The 17433-nt window shown below is 35.8% G+C and overlaps 1 protein-coding gene across 1 annotated transcript; it reads left to right on the top strand.

Annotated features, from left to right (window-relative positions):
• Nucleotides 1-393: 393 nt before the first annotated feature.
• On the top strand, nt 394-14884 carry LOC136839532 (uncharacterized). The gene is made up of 10 exons (XM_067105744.1): nt 394-527; nt 3098-3166; nt 3352-3485; nt 3606-3809; nt 3938-4292; nt 4419-4810; nt 5051-7219; nt 7563-7838; nt 8105-8229; nt 8365-14884. The coding sequence occupies exons 1-10, from the start codon at nt 476-478 to the stop codon at nt 14762-14764; spliced, it is 10176 nt and encodes a 3391-aa protein (XP_066961845.1). The 5' UTR covers nt 394-475; the 3' UTR covers nt 14765-14884.
• Nucleotides 14885-17433: the final 2549 nt, after the last annotated feature.

Below are 17433 nucleotides of genomic sequence, written 5' to 3'. Positions count from 1 at the left end.
CATGTGCAAATATGCGTGTTAATAAGTATATGTTTATACGGCATATCTGTACCGATATTGTACAAAAATGTACGCTCTAGTGAATGTACACGTCCATGTCACGGTTACAGACATCGCAATTATTCTCTGCGCAGTTACGAATATTCCATTTCGGTGACATAGCAACCGGTTAAAAAAAAAAAAACACACACACACGAAACGAAAGAAAAGACTGATCTTTATCTCTCAAAAGAAATGGTTAACTCCTCGACCTCTTGATAAGCTATTTACAGCATGCGAGAGAGAGAGAGAGAGAGAGAAACAAAGAGAGAGAGAGAGAGAGAGATGAGCACCCAAAACAAATGGGGGCCTTTTGATACCGCGACCTTTGAAATCGCGACCTGACGGGTATATAAGGCGGCTGCGGGCTACAGACGGCAGCCCTTGGAGCTCCGACTAGACCTGTCTCTCCCTGTGACAGCGTGAGTCGCCCAAGATGAAGGTCGCTCTCCTTTTCTTCGCCGCTCTGGCCTCTACGGCCCTGGCAGGTAAGTCCTCCGGCCTTTGAAAAATCCTCCTTTCTCTAACTGATTGGTGCGATTTGTATAAATTAAAGGTCTCTCCTTACTTCGAGAGTAATAGGCAAATTTAATTTCCATTCTGAATGGGTACTCTGAAGTCTATACATTTCTCGTTATTGTCAATTAGTATGAAAATATTTTGCGCTCATGTAAATTGTAACAGTCGGTTAGATGTATTTTATACATTGGAAGTGTAGTCTGCATTGAAACTATTGTGAAATTCATGCATATCGTGAATAACTAAATATGCATTAAAAATTCAGAGCAATTTTAGGGAGCACTTCGCTTATACTTTCCCTTTGTTAACAACTTTTTTATTTTGAAGAAAAATTCCTTGCAATGGAAATTAAACAGTCGATCCGTGCTCAATTCAAACAAGATATAATTACGGTATTAGAATTCTTGTATACTTCTTTGCTGTACGATTACTTAGTATGTACTGTAAATTCTGTCCCCTCTGAACTTGTCTATTAAATACTTTAATCATGCTATAGTAACAGATATCGATTCTATTTAACTGTTACTTCTCTATGACTCCCCTTTGCATTCATTTGTAACCACTGAATCTCACATTACTCAAATTTCTCCTTTTATTTGCAAAATCCTTATTATTTACACTATGTCAGACAGGGTCCAAAACTAATCATTAAAGGTATGACTGTTCTTGATAGTGTTAACAAAACTATATAAATAAGGAACATGTTACATACTTAGACTCCCCGGTAATAATATCTACAACGCCAGACTGAACCTGAGATGTAACCTGCATTTGCATAGCATTAGGGAACAGATCACACGACCGAGTTTGAATTACTTCTGTTACTTTAGTTCAAGCTATAAAGTTTTTTTTACGAATCCCCCAATTTTTACAGACTAAGAAAAGATGTACAAAAATGGATAATCCATCAGTATTACAATGGTATAAATGACTTAATTCCTATGCATCTGTCATCCTATGTATTATTCAAATGTCGACTTCCATTTCAACACGTTGTTGCTATCCCTTCGAAACAGGACAGTTGTTAGTCATTTTTTCCCTGTCTGTATATTTTTAAGTAGTTGCAGAATATTCCGCTAAATATGTTTCAATTTTTGCTTATCCAGAATGGCCTGTCAAATTTTAATCGCATTCCAGTTTCGATAAACTAATGTTGTCACGATAAAAATCTGCATAATATCAAACCCAAATCATTGACAACGACAGATTCTTGAAACATTTCTTGAAGTTATTATTAGTCTAGCAACTGTTGTTTTGTTCCAACATTATTTTCAAAAAAATTATATACTGACACTACGTGCTCATAAGTTGACAGAAATTCATAACATCACTTTATAGAAACACTTGTAATTGTCTCTGTTTGTTGGAAGACACCAAAGGTCCAATCAAGGTCCCTACGCCCTCACAGTTCTTTTTTGGTCATTCAGCAAAAGTGTTTTGAAGGACCTGTTTCTTTTTTTTTTTAACCTAATGAATATGACACTACAAAAATGAAAAACAATTTTGAAGGCTTCTGACCGTCAATTAAAACCGGTCTTTCTTCAAATACCTGTACACTTAAATAGCTACGATGATGATAAAATGAATTAACCATTTGATCCTCTTTAGTTACAATAAAAAAAAACACGCTAAATACTGTTTTGCAGTTCCTGAAACATTCATAAGCTATTCACATATAGTAAGCATCATTTATGAAATAATAATTTTCCTCTTAATCAAATCGTATTTCCCACCAAGCAGTACTTACATCAGTGTTTCTATTTTTAATGGCAGAACGACATGCTTGCCCTATGCAAGCACTTTGAAAACATGGATTTACGACACCTTATATTAATGCATGGAAAGATACTTATCAGTACAAAATATCTGGTTATCATACACTAAAGATGGTCCAAAATATGAGGTGTTCATCATTAGACGGGCCTCTTGCCACAAAAAAATTTTTGGAGTTATAAGCCATCAAAGCTTTGGAAATTCAACCTGCTCGAATTTTTTTTATTTTTCAAGATACAAAGTTGAATTTTGTATAAGACGAAGTATTTGAGATCAGGAATAGAATAGTATGCATAAAAAAATTATAGTTCAACTCCACACCCTTTTGGGAAAAAAGGGGGATTGTTTTGAAGCTGATCAGGCGAAAAACGCCATTTTCAAAATTAGGTGAGAGGTCCTCTAATGCCGAACGCCTGATATATATATATATATATATATATATATATATATATATATATATATATATATATATATATATATATATATATATATATTGCAACTAAGTTCGTTTGTAATATATATGTTATATATATATATATATATATATATATATATATATATATATATATATATATAATCATATATATGTATATGTGATATATATATTATATATATATATATATATATATATATATATATATATATATATTATTATCAACAAGAGTTTGTAATTTATGTTAGTGGTAGTTATCTACCAACAGAGTTTTGTAATCGTAACTTCCTAATCCTAAATTATATATTCTTACAATATTTCTTTCTCTTCCAGCTCCGTCAATTTTGGCTGGCTCCTGTGCCACTCACTGCTCAGCTCAACTGGCATTTGCTTACGAACCAGGTAAACAAGTCAGAGATAACGGACCTTAACGTGAATTATTTCAGTGTGTGACAGTTTATAATTTTGTTTATATAGTCAAGTTCTTTTTATATACAGTCATATAGCAGGGAGATAATATTATATCGTGGCTATATGTCGCCATAAATATCGCGCCTCACGTTTGAACTTCTCTGTCCAAACTCTAGGTAAGAGTTATGTGTACGACTACTCCGTCTTGACTACATCCGCCCTCCTTGGAGTCGATGGTGATGACGCCGTCATGAAGATCACAGCGGTTGCCCACATGGACGTCTCTGCGCCTTGCGAACACATTCTGAGGGTGAGAGACTCAAACCGCTCAAATAGACTCAACACTCACACATTTCTTGAAAATAAAATGGACGACAGTTTCAACCGCATATTTAAATGTCACTAATGCAATAACAATAATCTTTTACAGCTGACTGATGTCAACTTGGAAGGTGATGCAGATCTTGCTGGGAAACTTTCTGAGGCTTTGACTATGAATCCTCTGAAATTCTCCTTCCAAGATGGTATGATTGAGAACATCTGCAGCGTAGTTTCTGAGCCAACATGGGTACTCAACTTCAAGAGAGGTCTTCTGTCCACTTTCCAGAACACCATGACTGTCCATGGAGGCGAGGTATGGCACTAGATATAATGGATAATATACTAACTTATTTCCATGAAAAAGTGTATTAAAAAAAATATAGTTCTAAGTTCATTAACCGGTAAAGATATTAATGAAACTGGATTATTCCAATTTGACAGTTCCTTCAAGAAAAAGACGTGTCTGGCGTTTGTGAAACAGAGTACAAATCTGTAACTGAAGGAAACGTTGTCAATGTGGAGAGGATCACACACATGAACTCTTGCAGCGAAAGGCCAGACTTCTCAACATTTATTAGTTCTTCTAGTTATATCACTGATTCATCAGTTCAGAACCTTCCTGTAATGAAGACAACCAATATTTGCCACCAAAAGATACAGGACGACATCATGATTAGTGCTGAGTGTGAGGAAATCTACAAGGCTAGGCCTTTCGGAGAAGGACAGGAAGTGGCTAAAACCACAGTCAAGACATCTTTGGTTTTGAAGTCACAAGACGCTTTGGGAGGAGTATCAGGTGAGTTATAAAATATTTATCAATTGCAGAGAGGTCCTAACTTGAAAAAAGCTTATATTGGATTTCTGTATAGTATTTTCACTGAAAACGTTTCATGGTTATTTGAAAAGTCTCTCCTTGTTTCAGATTTTGAGTTCTACCGTAAGTCACTGGTATATGAGGATATCTTTGAACCAGTTGTAGAAGATCCTCAGCATGTCCACAAGATCCTCAGTGATCTTGCTATGGAGTCAGCCTCCGACATTCACAGCAACACACCTGCTCTTTTTGCTGACCTAGTAGACCATCTTAAAAATATGGACTATCCTCAGCTAACTGAAATCTTAGCTAGTGCCACTGCTCCTCTTACCCATAAGTTTATGGTTGATGCACTACCCTTAGTAGGAACAGCACCATCTATGGCTGTTGTCAGAGACCTAATTATCAAAGGTGAAATGAGTGAAATTGAGAGAGATATCTGGTTTACTTCCTTGGCATTCAACAAACATCCAACTGCTGAAATGCTGAAATCTATTGCTGTAAGTTATATAATTACTATACTCTTCTGCATATGTTGATGACAGTATGATTTAGCAAGGATAATGACATTTTTTCTCAGTTTTTGTAAACTAAACTTATGGGACATGAATATAATAACAGTATGTATATTTACAAGCACATATGCACACTCTCTCTCACACACACACATATATATATATATATATATAAATATGTATGTATGTATGTATGCATGCTTATGAATTCCTTGTCTTTTGCAGCCACTTCTTGAGACCAACCCTAGCCAGAAAGCCCTCCTTGGAACATCAGCCCTTGTCAACAACTATTGCAAATGGCATAAAACTTGTGATACAGAACCCGAAGTTCAACAGATTGTAACATTTATTGAAAAGCAGCTTGGTGCAGGATGCAGATTTACAAATGAAGAGGAGAAAGAACATGTTCTTGTAGCTTTGAAAGCTTTAGGTAATGCTGGGCATTGGGTTAATGCAAAATCCATTTTGGAAACCTGCTACTTGGAAGAAAATGACATGGAAGTTCGTATTGCTGCTTTAGACGCTTGGAGACACACCCCTTGTGAATATGATCGATCCAATCTTCTGACTGTCTTCAAAGATGAATCATATGATCCAGAGCTACGTATTGGTGCTTATCTTGCCCTTATGTCCTGTCCAACTCCATCATTCATTGATATTGTGAAGGAAAGGCTTATCTCAGAAGGTGTCAACCAAGTGGGATCCTTCGTTTGGACTCATATGACTAACTTGCAAGAATCAGCTGCTCCTGAAAAACAATGGATGCACGAGATGATTGGTGAAGAACTTCTGCAAAAGAAATTCAACTCAGATGCTTTGCGATTCTCCAGGAACTATGAGTCATCCTTTTTCATGAATGAGATTAACATTGGTGCCTCAGTAGAGAGCAATGTTGTTTTCAACAGCAAATCTTACCTTCCTCGTTCCGCTATGCTTAATCTCACACTTGATATTTTTGGAGAATCAATCAATTTCTTTGAAATCGGCGGCAGGATTGATGGATTTGAAGCATACATCGAACGTTTCTTTGGATCTAATGGATACTTCCCTGAGGAGCATATTGAGCAAGCTTTAAGGAACATGAGAGCAAACTCCAATGCAGAGTCAACTACATTAGAAGGATTCTTGGACAAAATATCTGATGAGCCCGAGGGATCCTATTACTTACGTGTCTTCGGAAATGAACTTCATTACCATCACTTTCATGGGCTGGAAAACTTCTTCATGAAATCATCACATGCATCACATCCTATGGATTTGTTGATGGACATTGTTCGACAAGGAAAGGTTGAGTATACCAAATCAATCCAGTTAATGGACACCCACATCAATATTCCAACCATTTCTGGTTTGCCATTAATGCTGGATTCAAAAGTAACTGGTACCTTTGGAGTGGAAATGACAAACAACTTCCATGCAGAAAGTTTCACAAATTTCAATGTAGAAGGTCACTTGCACCCTTCAGTTGCAGTAGAATTTGATGGCAACATGATTCTTGATGCACATGTAACAAAGACTGGTGTAAAAGTTTCCTCTACACTCCATACATCCACATTCCTCGATGGAAAAGTTCAAATTGTAGATGGCAAGGTAGTCGACATTGCAATTAATTCACCTAAGGAAAAAGTAGAAATTCTTGATGTTAAAGGTGAGTTTATCTACATCATTAACAATGAACAAATGAAAAAAGAAGTTGGCCAAAAAACAGAACTGGAACACTGCACCCCTGATATTCTCGGCATGGAACTTTGTGGTTCATTAATGACCTCACCAATGGGTCCTTTCGCAGCTGACATCTATCTTAAAAAGACTGGTACTCAAACAGGATATATCATGCATTTCAAACGAGAGAGTGATACCTTTGAAGTTCTCTTTGACACTCCTGGGTCACAAGCAGACCATAAGGTATCCTTAACTTTAGCAAAGGCAGAAAATTCAATCTCTGTTGATATTCATACACCAGTAAAGTCAGGAAAAGGTACTTTGGATTATTTGTGGACAAACTTAAACAAAAAACTAAAATGTGCCGTATCTTTTGACAGTGGCGAGAATTATGAAATTGAAACCACCCTGTTAAAGACTGTTGAAGATGTCACTATCTTTGAACCATCAGTGATTGTAATCACTCCAGTCGGGGAAATTTTGAACATTAAAGGAATTCTCAAAACAAAACTGGATTATTATGACACAATGATATCTACAAAGCTGGATGCTGTATATGCTTGGAATGGACAGAACACACTGCATTTTGAAGTTGAAGCCATTAAACAGCTAACTGATTCCATGAGCACATATACACTCCATGGGGCTATAGATCCATCCCAGTTTGCAGATTTCAGAGCTTCGTTGGACATGACTTTCACAGAGGTAGAACATCAACAGTACAAGGCTCAGGTAAGATTTAAAAACTTCATAAGAAAAACATCAAGCAAAGCTTCAATCTAGACCTATGTATCAATGCAAAAGTAATGACACAATTGATAAAAATCATAAGTTAATTAACTGAAAAATTTGGTTGTTTTGCATCAGTTTTTCAGTGACTGTACTCAAAATTTATAACTTTCTCATTTTGCCAAGAAAATTACTTTTATCATAATAACAAGTGGATCTCCGGTTAATATTTGCCAAAATTAGTAAGGGCTTTAGAACTCCAGAAAATAAACAAATTGTTTTTTATAAAAAAAATTACTACATGATAAAAGCAAACTAACTCAGTTGCATTCTTTTTTACCTTCAGGTTAAGGCTGTTATAAAAGAAGAAGCTTATATACTTGAGGGCAAATTAGAAGACAATTCTGTGAAAGGAAAATTCAATGTTGTTGCTGATGGATCTTTAATGGCACCAACCATTGATGCCAAAGGCACCCTTGGGATGTATGCAGATTCAGAGAAGGCTACATCAGAAATCCACACCACTGTAAATGGACAAAACTATGACATCAAATTTGAGGGAACAAAAACTTCTGCACTTATCGAAGCCAACGTTATTCGACACATCCTCGTTAATGCTCAAGTAAGAGTAATGAATTACAAAATTTTTTACCTTAGGCGTGACAAAATAAAATGTAAATGAAAACTATGTTTTGCTTGAATTCACGTCTTTCTATAAGCATTTAAGAAAACATATTCAGAACGTCTAAACTATTTCTTTACCAATCGTTAAGGCTGAAGGCAAATTTGTTTTCCAATATTAACCCAATTTCATATTTTTTTCACAGTTTATGTCTTACAACAGTTTAGTGTTATCATGGGACTATAACAATTATACTTTAATTTCAGATTTCTCAGAATCCAGATGTGCAAAAATTACACATTACTGGTGAATGGAACAAGGACGTTGACCCAACAGCAATGTTCTTAATAGAAGGACAGCTCTCACAAAACGAAATCATGGCACATGTCAAGTAAGTTTTGAACAAAGAGTAACACAGTTATAGAATATTGAAATTTTGTTAGAGTATATGATTATATGATATATATATATTTTTCTCTATAACATACAATTCATAAAAATTTCAATGTTATTTTACACCTTTCAGGTTTGTTGACCAAGAGGCAACAGTTAAGAGCACCTTAGTAGACAGCGGTGTTGAACTTGAAGCCACATGGAATGGCAAAACTGTAAGTACTCTTGTGAAGTACACTACGGGTGAAACTAAATCTGTTTCAGTTTTAGTACAAACACCCTTTGCAGGATTTGAAAAGCAAGAAGCCTCTTTCTCAGTGACACTAAAGGACTTGGAAATTACTTCTCAGTTAACAGCTTCCTGGCAAAATTCAAAGCAGTTGGCTCTCAGTGTCGCTGGTAAGATTCAAATAGGTGCACCTCTGAATGCCTTGCACACTGAAGTAGATTTCAGCAGCAGCTTCCCTAACTTCGAACACATAAGCTTTAAAGTAGACCATGAAATTAATGAAAACTCCCTCAAGTCTGATTTTCTTGCCTCCTGGGAGGCTTGGAAGCTCATCTCCGCATTCCAGCTAGTTTTCAGCGGTGATGGTGTGCAGTCCTCGTTTTCATTAGAGGCTCCCTTCACAGACAAGATACTACTTAACTTGAACCATGTTCTGAGCAATAATGACCTTACATCAACCCTTGAGGCTAAATTTGGTGATAAGGTAGCTACAGCAAATCTTAAAGGAGTAGTGGTTCTTGGAAGTGAACAAGATGTTACCCTAGCCCTAAAAATGAATATTCCCTCACTGCCTGAGATTACTGCCACCATTAATTACCATTTCAACTGGTCTAAGCTCAGTCTTGTTTTTGAAGGTATCATGGGTGATAAGAAGTCAATGCTTAATGTGAATGGAGAATTAGAAATGGCTGACACTACTAAACTTATTGGAGATCTTCGATTCATCACACCCTTCACCCAGCCTGTCACTGGTATTCTTGAACATACACTTAACTCTGAAGAATTTCAGACTAAATTTGAGCTAACAAGATTCTGGTCAAACTATGGCAACCTGAAGCTTCATGCCCATGGTCATATGAAATCTGCAGAAGATATTGTCCTTTCAGTAGACCTCTTTACTCCACTGAATAAAGCTTCCATCTCAATAAATCATAAAGTGACTGACACCAACATGATCTCCACCTTGGATGCCCATTTCAATGCTGAAAAAATAACCGTCTATGTTAATGGACTACTTGATGTCTCCAAAAGTCTTGCAAATTTAGAGGCAGCCATCACTTCCACCTTGTGGGGCCTGGATGACCTGAAGGTTACTATTGACAGTCTGAAAAATGGAAACGAGAGAGTTACTAAGTTCATTTTCACCAAATATGAAAAGTCTGTCACAATTGACCACACCATTTCTGCTACAGATATTTTGAACTGGGAGAACACACTCACTGTCAATGGACTTTACAAGCTTAAGAATGTCAATTCATTTTCAGGAACACTTTCCAAACATGATATGGAGTTTATGTGGGATGATAAATCTGTTCATCTAGCCACAACTTTTGATAACCAGAGCAGTGGAAATTCACATAAATTTGATGCTACAGTTGCACTGGAAACTCCATGGATTGATGTTATTAAAGCAGAATTTCACCATGAAGACAATGGCATTGAATATAAACCAACATTTGTCATAGAATATGCACCTGGTAGCCGAATTGAATTTGAAAACTTCATTGTTTTTGACAGTGTCTTTTCATGTGGATCCATCTTGAAAACCCCATTCATGGAAGCCCTGGGTTACAAATTCAAATTGGACTTTTCATCACCAAGAAAGGTTCTCCATCTTAACCTCAACTATGGTGACAGACATATTACTTTAGATGCTGCAGGTGAAATCCAAATGGGAAAAATGAACAGCAACTTAGAAATCCAATCCACTTTCCTCAGCTCTCCAATTACTGTTGAAGCTTCTTATGATTTCACTGCACCTGAGAAAAAGATCCATCTACTAGCCACATTTATCAAAAAGTTTGAAATTACAGGATTGCTTTCTGGGTCCATTAATGAAGGAAACTGGTCTTTGATAGCTGAGATCCCACTGGATGCTGTACACCATATTGAACTGACTGGTAAATGGGCTTACAGTGGTGGCAAAGCCAGCATTGAGGTTCACTCTTCTGTTACTTCATTTGAAAACATTGCTTTTGAAGTTATGTTTGATGTAAATGAGAAAAAGGTAGAAGTGAAAATGGCATATGGCTCAAATGTGATTCACCTTACTGGAAAATATGAAGCTGAAACAATCTTACTTGAGATGGAAACTCCATTCAGTGGTTGGGAGAAAATGAAGGCTTCCTTATTCGTAAGTGAAACTTCAGTTGATGCTTCTGTATCTAAAAATGACCAAACGATCTCTGTTAAAGGGTCATTACATGTCAAACCTGAGAAAGGAACGATCGACTTGACTATCAACACTCCTTTTGCAGGCTATGAAGAAATTTCAGCAAATTTATCTTATTCCCTAAGAGGACCAGTAAAGCAAATCAAGTTAGATTCATCTTTTGCTATCGGCCAGATCACTCTTGTAGGTGTCATTGACCTCTCCAAAGATTTGTCTCCTATGATGAAGCTAGAAGCCACCACACCATTTGATGTTGTGAAGACGATTGGTGGGGAAGCCACTTGGGATTTACAGCACACCAAGAAAACTGCTGATATTAAGGCTTACAGAAATGATCGTCAATATCACTGGCAACTGGAAGCATCTTCAGAAATTCTCTCAAAGGTTCATGTCAAATCAGAAATAACCACTCCTTTTGAGGGATGGACACATTTCCTCCTCGAAGGTAACTTTGATTTAACTAAGATGCCTTACAATTTTAAATTTTCTTTTGATAAAGAAGGAGCTGTTCATACAGTAGAAGGGCACTTCAATCTTGAAAATAAAGCAATTTCTGCTCAACTAATGACCCCAATTCCTGGATGGGAGGATATTAACTTCACTGGAGAATTTAACTGGGAGGAAAATCACTTCACTGGTAATTTTGAAGCTACAATGTCTGGAGATAAATTCCACCTCACCACTGACATTCTTCTCAACACATCCAAGCCAAAGCTTCATATCACTTTAGAAACTCCAATTGCCCAAATTTCTAAAGTAGATCTTGCATTTGATGCTGATCTGATTGACACCCACAAAAAATTACAAATCACATTTACTTTGAATGATACCATCTATTCTCTTGACTTTGAAGGTGAAATAATCTACAAAAACGGGTATGTTAAAATTATGGCCAAGTCACCAATTCCTGGATTCAGCTCTGCTGACATCTTTACTAAATATGATTTTACAAAGGACATTAAAACTGCTGAGGTTGATCTCAAGATAGAAGGTGATTCAAAACACTTTTCTCTTAAGACCAGTGTCCAGAATAACAACTTCCACATTGAGATTCATACCCCATTCCAAGGTTTTGAATTACTCAAGATGATTGGTGACTACTCAGCACTGAATGATAAACATACAGTTTTAGCATCATTTGAGAAAGACCATACAACATATGATTACAATGCAGATGTTACTGTCACTGATTATAGTATATCTATTGGAATTTCAACTCCAATCGAAGTGATGAAGAATGTGGCTGTGAGCATAAAATATGAACTGTTCAAAAATGGAGTTGAGGGCCTCCTTCACTTTGACAGGAATGGCGAAAATTATGAAATAAAAACACGTGCAATCCTCACTCCTATGAAGTCAGAACTTTTGGTTGGAGTTAAAACTCCATTTGCTGACTGGGAGAAACTAAATCTTGACATAAAGTACGATGTTATCTCTGAAAAGAAAGGAGCTTTATTGTTTATCCAGAAAGGCAGTTTTGAAAAGAAAGTCACTGCTGACATTGAATACTATTCAATGAAATCAGGGGCCATAAAACTACATCTGCCCATTGAAGGATATGAAGTTCTAGGTGCCTCTTATACCCTGGACTTGGATGAAAACAATAACAAGTTAGATGCCAGCCTGAAAATGAATCTGAATGCTAATGAATGGAACTTCAGCGTCCATGGAGAATATGCTCCTAATAAGATCACCATCAAGTTCGAGACTCCATTTGATGTTGTCAAGGCAATCATTGTAGATGGACACATTGACTTCAGCCAGAAAATTGGATACTTGAACGTTGAATTAGGCACATACAAATTCAACCTTCATGTATCTTATGCAGTTAATGACATGGTATTTAAACTTACAACACCATTTGATCTCTTGAAAATCATCTCCCTTGGATTCACCTACAAATGGACAGAAGGCCAGAAAGATGCTACATTGAATGTAATTTACAATGAAAATAATTATGTTCTCAGTGGTATTCTGAATCTCTCTCTTCGTACTTCTGAAGTCACTCTGCAGGCAAGCTCTCCATTCCCTGGATTCAGCAATGTATCCATGATGATCAAATATGACATCGATAACCTTAATGAGATTATTATGTCTAAAATGACATCTGAGCAGTATGAATACTCTTTCAAACTTGGAACAGGAATTGAAGGAACACAAGCACACCTTAACTGGGACTTCACCTCTACTTTCCCTGGATGGAATCACGTTCAGTTCCTTTCTAATGTAAACTGGGCTCCTGACCAAAAGACTTTAGAAATATCACTTGGCAAAGACGAGAATATGAAAGCTATATCTATATCAGGACATGTACTGGGATACTCTGAGGGCTCACTTAATATCCACACTCCATTCAGAGGGATGGAAGAAATGGGAGGCTACTTCAAATTCGTAGCAGGGGAAAAATTAGAGGGGAAACTTGACCTGGTTTTGCCTTTCTATATGATCCCAAAAATTGAAGGAACAGTTGACCTCGACCTTAATGGAAAAATTGCTGGAGATGCTAAACTAAATTTAGCAGGAGAGATATACACCATGAGATGCAATCTTGTTGGTGCTTCTTTCGAAGAAGGATACACTGGGGATTTAACGATCTATACTCCAATTCATGTTGTGTCCAAGGTTGTTTTAAATGGAAATATCATCATTAGTGGTGGGTCCTCTTTCCAGACTCATATGATGGCTGATATACCATCTGGTGTTTATGAAGTTGATTTGAAAGGAAAGTTTGCATTGGGAGACGCCTCATTTTTGCTTGAGTTAGATTCAACAGTCATGAATGTACATCGCATGTTGACTCTTGAGGCAAAATATCCATCTCTTGATAACATAGAGGGAACACTTGTCACCGTCCTGGACTCCATGACACACAAGATCCATGGAAAATTTAATATTGCAGCCAACCATCTTGAGGGAGCATTTGATATTGAATCACCTTTGATTGATGGCAAAAGGGAAATTTCATTTGATATCACATTCCCAAGCAGTTCTTATCAACACTTAGCCTTTACAACAAAGCTTGTTACATCCGAATCCCATACACTGAAACTGGAACTCAACTTGATAGATGGAGTTGAGTTCATTTTAGGAGTTGATTCTCCACTTGTAAGTAAATTCACTGCAACAATCACATTAAAAACTGACACAGCTGGATTTTCTATTGAAACTTCAGGGGGTGTTCACAAAATTCAAGGATCCTGGAGAATGACATATCAACTCCCTGCTGACTATCTCTTAGCACTCGAAATTGTCTCTCCTCTGCTTCCCAGTGATATTATTATTAATGCCCTTCTCAATGGTGATAAGGCAAACATGATTTTCAAAGGTGAAGTAACAACAGGTGGTCAGAGGCATGTTGTAGAGGGATCATATTCTTTGGCTGATCAGGCTATTGAATTTTCATTGAATGTTGAAATTCCGTACCTGAAGATAGCCAAAGCAACACTTGTATCAGCTATGAACTTCTCCAACACAGTTAAAATACACCTTACTGGAACATTCAATGATAAGGTTAATACTTTTGACTTGGTATATGAAAAAGGAAGTAGCAATTTCCAAGTAGAGATTACATCTCCCTTCATTCCAACTGGAATGGTTCGAGGTGAGGGGCAAATCCATGGAGAAATGATGAAAGATATGGAAATAAAACTGGAACTCCAGAACAATGAACAATCCGTTTCTGGAATCATGGATGTTCAAATCTTGTCCAAAGATGACATCAGAACTAAGGTGATCATCACCACACCATTTGCAGGCTACAAGAAGATGAAGTTCGGAGCACAGTACTTGAAAGAGGAAGAAATCAAGATGCTAATCTTTGTTGACAAACCAGTCAAGTTCAGCACTGAGCTTCATCTGAAAAACGATGAAGATGAAGTCAAGATGCACTTGGAAGTTGAAACGCCAATTGAAAACTTCAAAAAGATTGAAGGAGAACTTAAGATTCCTCTTAAAGTATTTGGCCCAAAGATATTAGCTGATGTGATGGTCGGTGATGTCCACTATGGAGGAAATCTCGAAATCAGGACAAGGCCTCCCTATGAACTGGATGCTGGATTTAAGTTTAGAGACGAATACTCTGGTAGATTCCACATCAGAACAGATTCGTCTTTCTTCTCTGTTTTGGCTTAAATGAATACACGACTAATCCGCGAAAACCCGTTTATGCTACCTACTGTTGTTTAGATCACAATTCATCAGAAAATATAATGTAAACATTAAAATTTTTTCCATCTTATAACTAAAATTCCTCACTTTCGAAATCTTATAATATCAAAGAGTGAATTGATTATACCACATATCTGGTGAGTGATCTTTTTTTATTGTACATATACGACTATATTATTTGCAATAAAAATAACAAAAAAAAACATTTATCATTAACCTCAGTACATAAAGAATGCTTATAATGATTGTCAGTCTTTATAAATAACAAAAACAAAATACTAAAATGAAATGAAGTGACTTGATCTGATCATATGTGTGTATATATACATATGTGTATATATATATATATATATATATATATATATATATATATATATATATATATATATATATATATATATATATATACTAAAAAAACAACAAACTCTGAAGCAATAGTGGGTATTCGGTACTGTCATGATATATGACAGATATCACTGCTTTAAACCTGTCTGTAGACACAAAATTATAATCTAACAGTGACCACTGAAATATTCTGATAACTGATCAACACCAGAGTTGACAGAACATACTGACAAAGATATGAAAACCTACTGGTCATGGTTATAGCCTGCTAATTCCAATGCTTCTGTATTTTTTTTTTTTTTAGCTCAAATGACCTAACTTCCAAACCGACTACCAGACTACGATATGGCACTTGAAAGTTCTAGCAAATAGCTATGGTTAAATATCTCTATACGATCACGAAGAAAACTGAAGCAGAAATAATAAAGAAAAGGAATTACTCGAATGTTCTTGTAACAAGATCAAATCCACAAGATCTAGCTTTTGTAGCTAACCTTTCTCTTAACAATTTCAACAATCTTGGTTTCCAGGAACTCTTATCTTCTCTCTTCCCTATTCATTAACTCTGGATGGCTCTCCTACATGCAAAGACTAACAAACAGTCAGACTACATTACTACACAAATCTTAAGGAGTTTGTGGAGAAAAACTGCTCCTGCACTTTGCCATCTTTCTTATCTTGTAGTTGATCCCATCGTTTATTATTTCTGCTAGAAACTTGCACTGGTTCATCACACCCTAAATAAAAAAAACAGCTTAAATTAAACTGTGCTAACATACCATTGCTATAACTTACATTATCACTAAAAAAACACTCCAAATAATACTTCAATCTGACTTCCTTAGAAACTCAGATCCTTTTCTTTTATTTGTTCAGTTATTAATTCCTTCTTACATTCCTGAAGTGTAGTTAACTTTTTGCAAAAAGTTTGGGAATATTTCTGTTTATAGTTCTGTGGTACTTGACTGTGTGGCCTAAGGCTTCGTTAGGCAAGTTTAATGAACATGAATTTAGTTCCATTGTCTGTAAAATATTCTTTAAGTTTTTTGCACAACGATTTTACATCTGTTGCTGCTCGTGCTCCAACATCTGTTTCCTTCACCATCTTTAGTAGTGTTCACAGGGATTCTGATCAATCACCTATTCTGTTTCCTACCTCTTCTCCTAATCCCAATTGAGCTGATTCCTCAACCTCCAAATTCTTTATTTTATCACATCCCAGACCTTTTCCAATATTCTCATACAACTTCACTTTGATCTGTCTTCATCTGCCATCTGTGATCTTCTGAGCTTATCTGAATAGGGATCCTGCAATGTGGCAAAGATCGATGACTCCAAAACTCAACGAATCATAGATAAGAATGTAATTAAATGACTGGTTACTTCAATTTTAACTTGGATTGATCACATAGTTCAAAGTGCTGGTCAGCTTCTGAATCTTTGTTGTTTGCTAAGATACTTTAAGTTGAGATACCTTGAAGTTCTTTACTCCAACGCAATTCTATAAGCTTTGCTTTAGTCCTGATCATACACAATAGGGAAATTTTCGTATTTCAGATGACTAACATTTATGTACCGGAGTTGTGTGTGAGAGGGTTTCTTAGTTTCACTGTATTAATTTACCTCTAAAGCAAAATTCTCTGAACCACAGCTCAATAATTATTCCTTTTCCAAAGTTGATTACAGTAATTCACGAGCACTGAAGGAACATGAATATACACACATAAACACACACACATATGCACACACATTATATATATATATATATATATATATATATATATATATATATATATTTATATATATATACATATATATATATATATATATATATATATATATATATATATATATATATATATATATATATATATATATATATATATATATATATATATATATATATATATATATATATATATATATATATATATATATATATATAGATAGATAGACAGACAGACAGATAGATAGATAGATAGATAGATAGATAGATAAATAGAAAGATGTACAGTAAACATGGAAGCATTTGAATGACTTGAAAGTTAAAGCTACCTCGTCACTTCACAATATTTGTCTTGAACCAATAATGTCAATTATATATTAATCATTAGCAACTTAAAATCCAATGGAGGCTAATTGCTAATTACGCCAATGAATGAAAATCATTCCCAGTTTCGGATTGGATTATTGCTCGCAGAATGCTATAAACGAATGAAAATTAATATTCCGAAAAAAAGGACCTGCTGCGGGCTCACTTGCCACTGGAGATTATAACCCATCAATTT

This window comes from Macrobrachium rosenbergii, chromosome 6, assembly GCF_040412425.1.
Source record: "Macrobrachium rosenbergii isolate ZJJX-2024 chromosome 6, ASM4041242v1, whole genome shotgun sequence".
Taxonomy (NCBI): domain Eukaryota; kingdom Metazoa; phylum Arthropoda; class Malacostraca; order Decapoda; family Palaemonidae; genus Macrobrachium; species Macrobrachium rosenbergii.
The sequence above is the reverse complement of the archived record's forward strand: the minus strand, read 5'-3'. Positions and strand labels throughout refer to the sequence as shown.